This window comes from Actinia tenebrosa, unplaced genomic scaffold (genome assembly GCF_029948245.1).
Source record: "Actinia tenebrosa isolate PJP-AT-01 unplaced genomic scaffold, QUT_ActTen_1.0 PGA_scaffold1__47_contigs__length_23844297, whole genome shotgun sequence".
In the NCBI taxonomy this organism is placed as follows: Eukaryota; Metazoa; Cnidaria; class Anthozoa; order Actiniaria; family Actiniidae; genus Actinia; species Actinia tenebrosa.
Window position 1 is genome coordinate 2,565,676 of NW_028292578.1, and position 12,362 is coordinate 2,578,037.

General features: G+C 39.6%; 2 protein-coding genes across 3 annotated transcripts in view; one reads left to right on the forward strand and one right to left on the reverse strand.

Annotated features, from left to right (window-relative positions):
• LOC116286344 (uncharacterized) overlaps nucleotides 1-5,620 on the forward strand; it is a 35,344-nt gene extending 29,724 nt beyond the window's left edge. For both annotated transcript variants that reach the window (XM_031692818.2, XM_031692819.2), the window contains 4 exons: nucleotides 140-337; nucleotides 1,201-1,299; nucleotides 1,404-1,511; nucleotides 1,972-5,620. In XM_031692818.2, coding sequence (XP_031548678.1) covers nucleotides 140-337; nucleotides 1,201-1,299; nucleotides 1,404-1,511; nucleotides 1,972-3,654 — 2,088 coding nt within the window. In that variant the 3' untranslated portion in view covers nucleotides 3,655-5,620. The remainder of the gene's footprint in view (nucleotides 1-139; nucleotides 338-1,200; nucleotides 1,300-1,403; nucleotides 1,512-1,971) is intronic.
• Nucleotides 5,621-6,267: 647 nt separating this feature from the next.
• The window catches only part of LOC116303375 (uncharacterized), a 31,044-nt gene continuing 24,949 nt past the window's right edge, over nucleotides 6,268-12,362 (reverse strand). Inside the window, 7 exon segments of the mRNA XM_089032280.1 lie at nucleotides 6,268-8,503; nucleotides 8,897-9,004; nucleotides 9,467-9,565; nucleotides 9,964-10,161; nucleotides 10,465-10,572; nucleotides 10,684-10,821; nucleotides 11,002-11,100. Coding sequence (XP_088888406.1) covers nucleotides 6,698-8,503; nucleotides 8,897-9,004; nucleotides 9,467-9,565; nucleotides 9,964-10,161; nucleotides 10,465-10,572; nucleotides 10,684-10,821; nucleotides 11,002-11,100 — 2,556 coding nt within the window. The 3' untranslated portion in view covers nucleotides 6,268-6,697.

Below are 12,362 nucleotides of genomic sequence, written 5' to 3' on the forward strand. Positions count from 1 at the left end.
ATGTTTTGATTGAAGGTAGCCAAAACCTTGAAAAATCGTGGCATGAAAAACATGTGGCATGAAAACATTGATTATAAATAAAACGAAAATAAATTGCACATTCAAGTTTTTTACGCCATTCTCTTTCCTCCGCAAACAGAAACGCACTCCTCTGCATTACGCGGCTTTTGAGGGCCACATTGAAGTCGTCAGTACGTTGATCAGCAAGACAACAGCGCCGATTCACATGAAGGATGCCGAGGGGCAGACTCCACTACATATGGCCGCGGGGAATGGGTACAAGGAGCTTGTTACACTTTTGATTGGTCAGGGATCTGATATCAATTCACAGGACGAGGTACGAATGGGCAAAAAATTATTTGTAATGGGCATTTGCATTATACTGTCATCTACCAGAATCCCTTGCTCACGGCTTTTATTGTTTACTTGATTAGCACCAACTGTCTGTTGTGCGGGAGGTCGTGGTTCAAGCCTCGGCCGGACCAAAACTCAGGGTCTTAAAATAACTGAGGAGAAGGTGCTGCCTTTGTAATTACATCTGCAAATGGTTAGACCTTCAAGCCTTCTCGGACAAGGACTTAAAACCGTAGGCCCTGTCTCCCAACCCTTCCTAACCTACAGTAAATGGGGGACATAAAAGAACCTCTTGAATTATTCGTGTAAGAGTAGGGGATTGTCTCCCGGTTCAACAGCCTATCCCAATTTGGGGGCATAGCATTAAAGTACTAACAAATCACTCATACCGACTTCCAAGCATTTTTAGCTTTCTAGTTATTTTTGGAAGTTGGTACTCTTCAATCTGTTTAACATAAATAATGTATCAAATTAGAAAATAATGTTATAATGGGTACAAACAAAAATAAAGTTCTTCTGTCACTCATGATTGTAAGCTGAACGGCTGCTGATAGCACCTTAATATGCCGCCGTAAAGTCCTTCACTGGTTATAAAATGTAAAAGCGCATTGAAACAATGTGAAATGCGCTATGTAAGAACCCCATTATAACTGTCTTACTATTCTCATGGATGCTTCTATTCTCTTGAAGAAATGCAAATTCGAATAAGAAAGAAAATTCGAGAAGCATGTCGATAGTGGTAGTAACATGACGACATCATATACGGACCGCCTATTTTCGTTACCAGATAGATTCTTCCTGAAATGACAAACTTCTTGTAATTTGTCGATATTGTTTTATTCTTAGGAAGGTAACACACCTCTCCATTTGTCAGCTCAAAGCGGATTCTTAGCCGTCACTAAGCTTTTAACTGAATACGGTGCATCTACGGTGGCCCAGAATAAGGTATTCAAACATCGCTATCATTTGCTTATAAAGCGTAGAGTGGTACCTAATTGCATGGCGTTTTGTTTATATTTACTTAACGTAAAATGCTGGTATTTTCTTAGGCCGGCAAGTCTGCCATTTGTTTGGCAGCAAGCAAGCGATGTAGTGATGTGTTGAATTTTCTGCTGGGACAAAAACTGGATCACGATCAACTTATTCGCGACAAAGCTGTAAGTCTCTTGCTGTTATTTTATTTTAGACCCTTTGTCTTTAACCATGATAATTTTTCCCATTTAAAACACATTATCTTAAGAACCTTCAATATACCATTGTATCGTGTGTGAACTAGTGGCGTAGCGATGGAGGGAGGCAGAGGACCCCACCTCCCCCCCTAAAGTTTTACTGAAGCTGTGAATATGGCGGGTAACTCTAAAGATGAAACGCGTATGCGTGTAGTGGCGGGAAATGGTATATTGCTCTCCCCACTATGACCGAGACCTCGCTACGCCCCTATTGTTCACATAACGTGCTTTACTGGGAAGTATAAGTCCTCTCGCTTTATCACATTTTCGAATAAAAGCCATCCCCTAGATCCTTGTGGGTGGTCCAGGGTCACTGATGTTGTTTTGTTGATGTTATTTGTTCTTCGCTTATCTCTTTGACTAGTGACGATTGCTTTTCATGTTTTAGTTTTTGTTGGATTTAGTCAACTGCGCGAGAAAAGAGGATCAAAAACCATTGAAAGCCTTTGTTCTTTCGGCACCTGCTCCAGTGCACATCTCCTCGCTGCTCGCTCACTCATTCAGCAACGAGTCGCGCAAGAACAAGGAATACCAAACAGTGCTCCGAGAAGCCACCATGGTCTGTGAAACAATGGCAAATAACCTCATTACAGTATCTTGCGCTGATGACAGTGAGTCAGTCCTCAATGCCCTGGACGGACAGAACACTGCTTTCCTGGACTTCTTGATCGCTTGTGACCAGAAAGAGTGCGTGTCTCATGCTATCGTCCAGCAATATGTTACTGATATCTGGTACGGTGATCTGAAATTGGAAGATTGGAAATTCCTTCTGCTGTTCGTAGCTGCCTTATTTTTCCCACCAATCTGGATCTATCTGAGCCTTCCATTCAAGAATCGATACCAGTATATTCCCATCATAAAGTTCATCTGTCGACTCATTTCACACTTGTATCTCCTGATGCTATTCATTTTGACCACAGTCATGCCATGGGGCTTTTCGTACCAGAATCTTTTGCCTAACGTCTTTGAGTGGATGCTTCTGGTCTGGGTGATAGGACTTCTCCTATCGGAAATAACGTCGACCAGAGAGCGCCGAGGTCTTGGCTGGATTCCCTCTATCGTGGTTGTCATGACTTTTGTTGGAGTCATTATTCATTTGGTCGCGTTTGCGTATGAAAGCGAACACAGAAAGAACTTGATTTTTTCAAGGAATCAGGTTTTAGCTTTTGGTATGGTGATGTGCGTGGTACAGCTCCTGCAATTTCTTTCCATTCATCATTTATTCGGTCCGTGGAGCGTTATTATTGGCCACCTCGTGGTCGATGTACTTCGATTCCTTGTCATTATGCTGCTGTTTGTCTTTGGCTTCGCTCTACAATTGGCCGCTGTTTTCAAACCTATGGAAGAAAATGAAAGTGGATACACACTCAAAAGCGTTGATACGGGTATTGTCGCTATTATAGAGTTGTTGTTCTTTGCCTTGTTTGGGTTGACGTCACAAAAGGATGTCAAATACACCTCTGGGGACTTCCCTGAAGCAACTATTGGTATCGCTAAGGCTGTGTTTGGCGTGTACAATGTGCTGTGCATGATTGTGCTGATCAACCTGTTGATCGCCATGATGAGTGACACCTACCAACGCATCCAAGAAAGATCTGATGTCGAGTGGAAGTTTGGAAGAGCGAAGCTTATCAGGACAATGGAGGTTGAAGTTTCCCAACCGTCTCCCATCAACATCTTTACCTACATGGTCAATCTTATTCGCATCCTCTTCAAGGTACGCTGTAACTGCATGCGTTCTAATATCATCGGGATGATGCATGCAGAGGAAGAGCAACGAAAAGCCAAACAAAAGAAAGACCGCAACCGAAAATCCCACAGAAGTCCCAACGGTTTGCTGCAGCTGAAGCTGGAAAACTCAGGAGTAACTGAGAACTCAGAACTGCGCATTCAGAGCGTCGTCGACTGGAATTCAATGATTGATAAATACCTCGACATTACGGGTGAAAAAACTGTAGACCCTACGCTCAGTAAGAAAGGTAGAGCCAAAAATTCTAATGGTCCGTCTGCTGCTCAAGCTACTGGACAAGCATTGCAGAGAATTAACGTTGTTAACGCGTTAAAGATGTGAGCAACAATTCGTCGTACCGCGCGACACAACTTTTTCATCAGAGGAACAATTCGTACCGCGCGAAACAACTTTTACATCCGAGGAACAATTTGTTATACGGCGCGACACAACTATTTCATCAGAGGAACAATTTGTAACGCGCAACACATTTTAACATCAGAGCTGTTCAACGACGTTTACGATCACTACCTCCCGATGCCGAACTAAAGAAATAATAGTTTCCTATATTGATAGATACTTAATGTATACCAGTGCTATTACGTCTTTGATGCACAAGTCTATCAAAAGTCTAATTACCCAGGAAATCAGACCTTGTTTATTCCCTTAACGAGTCTGAAGGTATATTTTGTAGTATAAACATACGTATTATTATCAATAGTATTGATATTATTTTGTTAAGTGTAAAGGAAACATGAAGGGTAAAAAAAAATGCAATTTGGATTTCTTACTTTGTACGGTTACAGCGTATATTATACCGAATTAAGCGACAAAGTTACGACGTCCATTATGCGCTATTATAGGACACTGTACTTTGTTCAAAATTTGTATCTAATCACATTGCAACATAGTCAGAGCTTCTATAACGTCACATCATTGTTTCAGGTTAAAAAGAATGTGCAATAGTCCAGATTTAAACATAGTTACAGCGTCTATAATTTCCCATCATTGTTTACGGTTATAATAAGAACGTGCAAAATAGTCCAAAGTAAAACATAGTTACAGTGTCTATTATGTTCAGTTATTGGTTATGACACGGTATGGCACGGTTACGGCGCAGGATGTCGTAACAATGGTATATTGTGGTGTACAGTTTTGTTTTAACCAATGACATTGCTTCATTTAATAATATTGAAAAATAAATAAAATAAAATAAAATATAAAACAAATGACATTGCACCTAGAGAGACTACACCAGTCAGTAGTATGTGGTCTGTATTTCTCGCTCATTCTTATCATTATAATGAGTTAATATTAAGACAAGCCCCAGGTTTACTGACTAGGAATAGTATATTTTTGCAACTTTCTAATCTATAATTTTTTAAATCAACTTACTAAATACTAGTAGTACGATCCTGCACACAGTTTGAAACCTGTTGACAGTGAGCATCTGAGCTTATAATTCCTGGCCAGATTTAAGATATGATGGTTATTCGAAGCACTAACTAATGTTTAGTGAGGTTCTTTGACTTCATTGGTCTGTCTTAACTTTTCTGCACTTGTTTTGACAAGCAAAGGATCATGGGTAGTTGTAAGTGTGGACACGGCTATCTTAGCGTGTGCCCATGTATAGCAAACAGTTGTAAATAAGACAAAATACCTGTAATATTGTAAGCATAAACAATCATACACCTCAATTTCGTTGGTATATTTTAGTTTTATATTGTTAAACATTCAGAAATTAGAGTGATTTTATTTGGCCCGTGAAACAAAGTTGTTTAATTCACCTTTTCGGCGATAGCCGTCACGTCGTAAACACTTCGTTGGATTGTGTTACGGTTACCAAAATGTTCATCGTTCTCGGATTTCCATACAAATTCGCCGAGTTTAAAGAGAAAATTTAGGTAGATTTCTTTAGTTAGCTCTCTCAACAGCAACAAAAAAGCTTCAATCAAGTTAGAAAAATGATTTTTTTACTTGTATTTAGAGAACTAACTAAACAAACCAAGTAAATAGTTCATTTAATATAAGTACATTTGTACGGAAATCCGAGAACAATGTCCGAACTTCTTGGTGACCGTAACACAATCCAACACGATTTATACCACGTGACGGCTAGCGCCGAAAAGGTGAATTAGTGACTAACAGTCAAAGTAAAACTAAAGGAAACAATGGAATTAGAGTCTACTAATATGCATTACGTTGCCACTATTCTTTCACGGGCGAAGTAAAATCACTCTAGTACGGTAGTGTTGATAAGTATCTGTTACTTATGATAAGCTGCTATTAAAAAGATATCGTAGTATTATAGTACTTTAAATCTTTATTTATAAGCCCTTTCCCATTGGTCAAATAATATTGGCTCGCACTATGATTGATAAGAAGATTTAACCAATTTCCTCCAGTTTATCCACCTATCGTTATGAATTGGTGCTTTAATTTTATCATTTAAAGAGAGAAAGAGTGCCTGAATTTGATTTAGGGATGTTTTCCAAATTAAGCAGAACACGTGCCATTCCCTTGGAAAGAATGTGTGTCGAATCCTTCTTAAGCGTTGAAAAACAATACATGATTGTCTGTTAAATGACCCGTGGTATTAACTGGGAAAGCATATTAGACGAAACTAAATCAGCTTCTTCGCTTTGGAGCCCAACCTTAACGCAAATGGTCATTGAATTTTGAAACTTAGAAGGGCGTATCCAAGGGTTTCTCCTTATTGGTAAGTTTATATTGTACTGGAAGGGGTTGTTATTGGGAGTGATATCCTCCTTCCCTGGCAGTCATGATGCTGCTAGAGTAATATTCACTGTCAGTGTATCTTTAAATAAATTATTTTATTGATTTCGAACTCATCGATTTAAATTATAAATAGATGCACACGTTTTTCCATTCATCATGTAATGCCATTCTTTCTTCACTTTAGCAACATACGTATAGACACATTTAACTAATCGCTTGAAAAATTAAAATAAATCTTTATTTGAATACATCGAAAAGAAAACTTATATAACTTCAGTATCTTTCCTTTTTATTTTTTCTGAATTGGTCACTTATTTAAGGGTGGACCCACATCTGTTGGTCCCCTTTCTCAGGTGGACCCACAATTGATGGTCCCATACCTCAGGTGGAACCACATTTGTTGGTCCCATACCTCAGCAGGAGCCACATCTGTTGGTCAAATAACTCAGGTGGGCCCACATCTGATGATTCCATACCTCAGGTAGACCCACATCTGTTGGTCCCATACCTCAGCAGGACCCACATCTGTTGGTTCCCTTCCTCAGCAGGACCCACATCTGTTGGTCAAATACCTCAGGTGGACCCACATCTGATGGTTCCATACCATACCATATGTAGCGTTCGTAAAGCATTACTTTTCCAGGCTTTATTCCGCATCCGATAGTTCTTTCATGCTTGATACGATATCTAGCTTTCGCACCGTCTCGTTCACAACACGATGTAGCGACATTGTAGACCCAAAGCTGGACACAGCTGGTCGGCCGAGCCCTAAGACAGACGCTGGACGTCGATGTTTCGGTGCACTAGCGTCCATGTTAAAGATTGCTGTCGGTTGTTTTAGACTCAAATGACGGGTGGTTTCTTTGACTAACTCAGTATTCCCGCCTCGTAATGCTATAAATTTCTTAACCAATAATTTCCAATCCAAGACCTCTTCGATCCGGGAAATTCTAGTTATGCTGTCTCGGTGACTCGGGCCACCATTTAAAGGCCACGAATGGACTCGGTTTTTGGTGTATGAGGCGTTAATGCTCATCGAGAGGCCTTCGGGAACCTGGTCTTCGGTGCGTAGAATATCGATGATGTCCGAGCGACAACATCGACATTTAGTTCTATACAGGATGCGTATATAAGACATGAGTTTGGTGATGAGGTTTAGAGGTGACGGAGTGGTTGTAGACCGTTTCATATTCCGAATGAGCTTTGCGCGGCCAAACTTCCATTCAGTGTCCGACTGCCTCTGTATTCTCTGATAAGTATCGCTCATCATAGCGATGAGTAAGTTTACAAGTACGATGATTGTAATAACGTTATAAATACCGAACGTTGCTTTAGCCAGGATGTATGTGACTGAGTGATGATTTCCTTCTGGTCGAAGACTCTCCATTTCAGTAAGTCCAAACAAACTGAAGAAGAGAAGCTCGAAGCAGACGAAAAAGCTGAATTGAGGGGGTGTTATTTTATTAGCCGTCTTGTCGTTCTCGTACATTGGTCGGTACACGGCAGCCAAGTGAGCTGTGAAACCAAGTATGAATATTAACAAGATGACCAGGAAACGAACCAAGTCGTACATCAGGTCCCGGATGATGACCCCCCATGGACCAAACAAGTGATGGAACGATAAGAAGTCTAAAAGTTGTGCAAAACAAAGCATCATTGCAATCGCAAGGAACTGGTTACGAGTGTAGATCATGTCGATGCGTGTGTTTTTGTGCTCGTCTTTGTAGAAGGCGTTAGCAATCAAATGCAGAAAAATTCCAATCATACTTAAAAAGAGTACAATTAATGGAATCCATCCCAGTCCAGCTCGATCATGGGGATCAGTGAGCTGGGATAATAATAATCCAGACAGCCAGATTAATAATAGCAGTTCGTACCAATGAGGGGTTAGATCATCTACTGGGCTGCTCCAAGGAACCACGGTTGTCAAACAGAACAACAAGATAAGGTAAAGATGTGAAATCAAATGACAAATGAATTTGATTATCGGTACTTTGTGAAAACGATCCTTCCACGGCAGGCATAAAAACGCCCAAAATGGCGGACAAAATAGACATAAAATAAATAATAAAAAATATTTCCAATCGTCCCATTTGAAATCTCCACGCCAAACATCTCCAAGGTATACTTGGACAGTCGGATGCGATACACAGTCTTTCTGTTCGGTTTCTATCAAAAAATCTAAGAAAGGGATCTCCCGATCATCTACGGCCGTAAGGAGCTGTTCTGGGTTGGCCGCGCACGCCAAGGAGAGAAGCTCTACCGCAACGTTGGAGCACACTTTGCTGACGGCGATAAGATCTCGCCCTCGTTCTTTCTCTCTCGTCGATTCTGTTCGGAAGTGTCGCGACAACTTTGCAGCTGAGTATATTGGTGCAGGGGTTTGTAAGATGAAGTCCACTAATGATTCGTACTCAACAGCCATGGAGCATACCATGAGGTCGAAAAGAAACTAAAACGATACAAGAACAGCAGGTTATTGACATGCAACTTTTGATAGGTCTATAATAACGTGGTTCGTTCGCGCTCAAACGCAAATGGCGTTGATTAAACTAATTTCGCTCTCTTTTGACAGGTCATTCTTTATTCCGGTGGAATCGTCAAAAACGCTCCATAGAAAGACGATTATGCCGTTAGAATTGAACTTTGTCAAACTCGAAAATCGGAAAATGTCTGCGGTTCGCAATTAAATGCAAATGGCAGTAATCAAATGCACGCATGCGCAGAAATTCTCTCACTCACACGGCTTTGCTGCAAGCAGTTCCTTTACAATACATACCCCACTCAAGGCCTACTGTACAAATGATAACTCAGAAAGGTGTTAATTCCATCGGGGGGTACCTACCTTCCTGTCCGCAATCAGACGTTTTGTATTCATTTCTTGCTGCAACAGATAGCTAACGACTGACAAATGTCCCGAAGCAGCGGCATAACAGATAGGAAACTTTCCTTCCTGGAAAAGAAAAGAAAGAAACAACAAGTTTAAATAAATATACGCAGCGGTGGGTTCAAGAAATAAGGCTTTCTTTGTGAGTCCACAAAGTGTTATCTAGAAAAAATTCCTTCATAAAAGAAGGAGAAAGTGGAGCCTATCCCAATCTGGAAGCATAATACTAACATACTAACAAACCAATCATGATTGTAAGCTGCACGGCTGCTACTAGCCTAAATACGCAGCCCGTAAAGTCATCCACTGATCTCGTAAAGCGCCATTGAGCTCCTGGAAATAGCGCTTTATAAATTCACCCTCCCCCCTTTTTTGTTACGAAGTATCCCCACCGTCCCTGATATGACAAAGCACGATTCATTGAAAAGGGAATAACAAGAACACCTTTTCGACTTGGGAATAATGTTTTCCCAATACAGACCACCTCATTTTAATCAAGAAGTTATTTCTTTCAAGAGTCAGTCTTACCTTATTTTCAACGCAGGGAGAAGCTCCAGATTCTACCAATAATTTTACAACTTCAACTCTTCCAGAATCGGCTGCCATGTAGATAGGAGCACAGGCGTTCTACCAAAACAAAAACAACCACTTTTAAAAAGGCTAGGGTCCAAAAAATACTCTTTATATCTATCTCCTATGCATAAGTACATCATTCATCTACTTTTATTTTTTTATTTATCATTATGAAATTTCACCGTGGAGAAACAAAATCCCTGATAGTTGAATATCACTACAAAATATTTCAAAGGTACAAGATCTAGTGCAGTCAACATATGAAAGAGAAACAGAAATATTATACGTTGATTGCAGGGTAAATACTGTAAATTCTCAATCTCCCAAATCAGAGGCTCTTGTTTTAATACCTTTGTACGCCAGATGGAATTGGAATTTATAGTAGTTGATTTTTACGGAGGGAGGAAAACCAGCCGGAGATGATAAACTTACAGCTAGTTGATGATACTTACTTCGTCTGGAGCGTTGATATCTGCGCCTTGTCCTATCAACTGAGACACCAGCTCTCTGTGGCCATTAGCAGCAGCTAAGTGAAGGGCTGTTCGGCCTGCTTTGTCTTTTACGTGCAGCTGGATGGTCGATTTGCTCAGTAATAAGCTGACGACTTCAGAGTGTCCATTTTCTGCAGCTAAATGAAGTGGAATCAATCCCTAGAATGAAAGTTAAAAAATTAATTATTATATTTTCATGACATTGGAGACACCAAGATTGATTTGTGCATCTAGGTGTAGTCATTGTTAAAGATAGGTTTTATAGTCTGCGATCCTGACATAGAGCATGCGCGCGCTCTTACGATCTGGTAGCAAGATTCTGGCTTCTGTCTTGTAGGGTTTCCTAGAGATTGATCCTTTGTGCATCTACGTGTTGCCATTGTTTAAGATAATCTTGCTAATGAACCTATTACGTCTAATTATTTTGTATTGCGCATTTTCTTAACATTACTGATATTTTACCTGTATGGCTGTTGCCGAGTCCACCCGCACACCAGGAGAGTTCAGCAGTATTCTTACAACACCCACGTGACCAGACTGAGCAGCCAAGTGCAATGGAGTAAAACTATACTGAAGAGGAAAAAAAATCCAATATATATAATAATAGTAACAACAATAGCTTATTAGAGAAAGCAGAAACGACAAAGGACCAAGACTGTGGCCACTTGATGTTGTACTTACATCCGTATTTCCAGACTTTTCGCTGTCCGAGAGGGTAGGGGATTCGCTCTTGATAGTCCCCGGGCATTTGACCAGCATCTCTCGGACCACATCGATTTGACCAAAGCGTGCTGCCACGTGAAGCGCAGTTAATCCAGTCTGAGAAAGAAGACATAATAAAAAAGAATTAGAGCAATAAGAGATTGTCGATGCTTCGTTGACATCGATCTATGCATTTTTCTATGCATGAAAACAAATGACCATAGAAGATGACCTAAAAGTATATGGATACATTTTAGCCTATCTGCATGGATTGTGTGACTATGAAAGACCTACAACCTTGACACTGGCCATGTTCCAAGGGACTTTGCCACGTAACACCTCCAAGACATCCACGTGACCGTATCTCGCAGCCAGATGCAGGACCGTCATGCCATCCTACAGAACATGAATGAGATAAAAATACGATCGTTTAATATGGTTTAAAGAAGGGAATGAATGTGTCGTTCTTAATCTAAATTTCAAGTCCATGTAAGTTTACTGTTATGTTATATCAGGACTCTATTTAAACTAGCCTTGCTAAACTAGATGTGCCTGTATAAATATTAATAATAATAAATAAATTATATTTTATATAGCGCTAATTCCTTTAGTTCAACAGCGCTTTACAAACATTTAAGACTCAAAAATATTTTAAAATTTAACGCTATCCTAATGCTATAAGATATAAAAATACATAAATATTCTGAAAAAACATGATTTTAAAAACATTGCAAAATTTTTGTTATTTATTTAAGAGCGAGTGTCCCTAAAAATCAAACATTAGGTGGCAAAGCTCAAAAATTCAAAATCGCTCAAACTTTCACCATTTGTAACCCATGGTTAGGTGAGAAATGCTGTGGGGTTGGTTTGTAAAAATACTTTTTATTTTGCGAGAAATCCGTGAAAAACTGAAATTAGATTTGGACGTAAAAAAATCACCTTCAAAAACGTCCATATTCAACGGCCTCGTGTGACTCGGAAAAGAAACTTACAAACCTCTATTTTATACCATTGAAACACTCGACTCTTTGTGAATGTATTTCGTGAATTTCAGTTAAATTGGGATAATCTTTGCTTTGGAAAGAAGTCGTTAGAAAACGCTACCAAATTCAAAACGAAATATGGAGGTACACTACAAAATTTTTTTGTCCCACTGCCTTTTGCTCAAAATTCAAGAAATTTTAGAAATAAAACCCAAAAGGGTACTAGATTTTAAATATATAAAAATATTTCTGGGCAAATGCAAGCGCGCTCTGTAATCCAGTGCTGAGTTTGGCGTATTTTTAGGAATCGGTCATGAGTTCTAATATTGCGTGACAGGCCGTGACAGTACTGTCATTACTATTTACACTGTTATTTGCCGTGGTATTATTTAATTCCTTTCGAAGATCATGTAGAAACTTCCATTTGAGTTATATATCACCCAATGAATGAAAGACCTGCAAAATATATGGTAAAAAGTTACAGGTTATATCCAAAGTTTGAAACTAAATACTGGTATGCAAATTTAGCTGAGAAATTCCGTGAGACACTACTGGGAATTAAGCAGTTTAATATACTTTCCCCACTTGCTATGAAAGTTATGAAATGAAGATAATCGACCCAGGAATACATAATCTGTATTACTATAATCATTTTTATTTTCCCCAATGATGTCG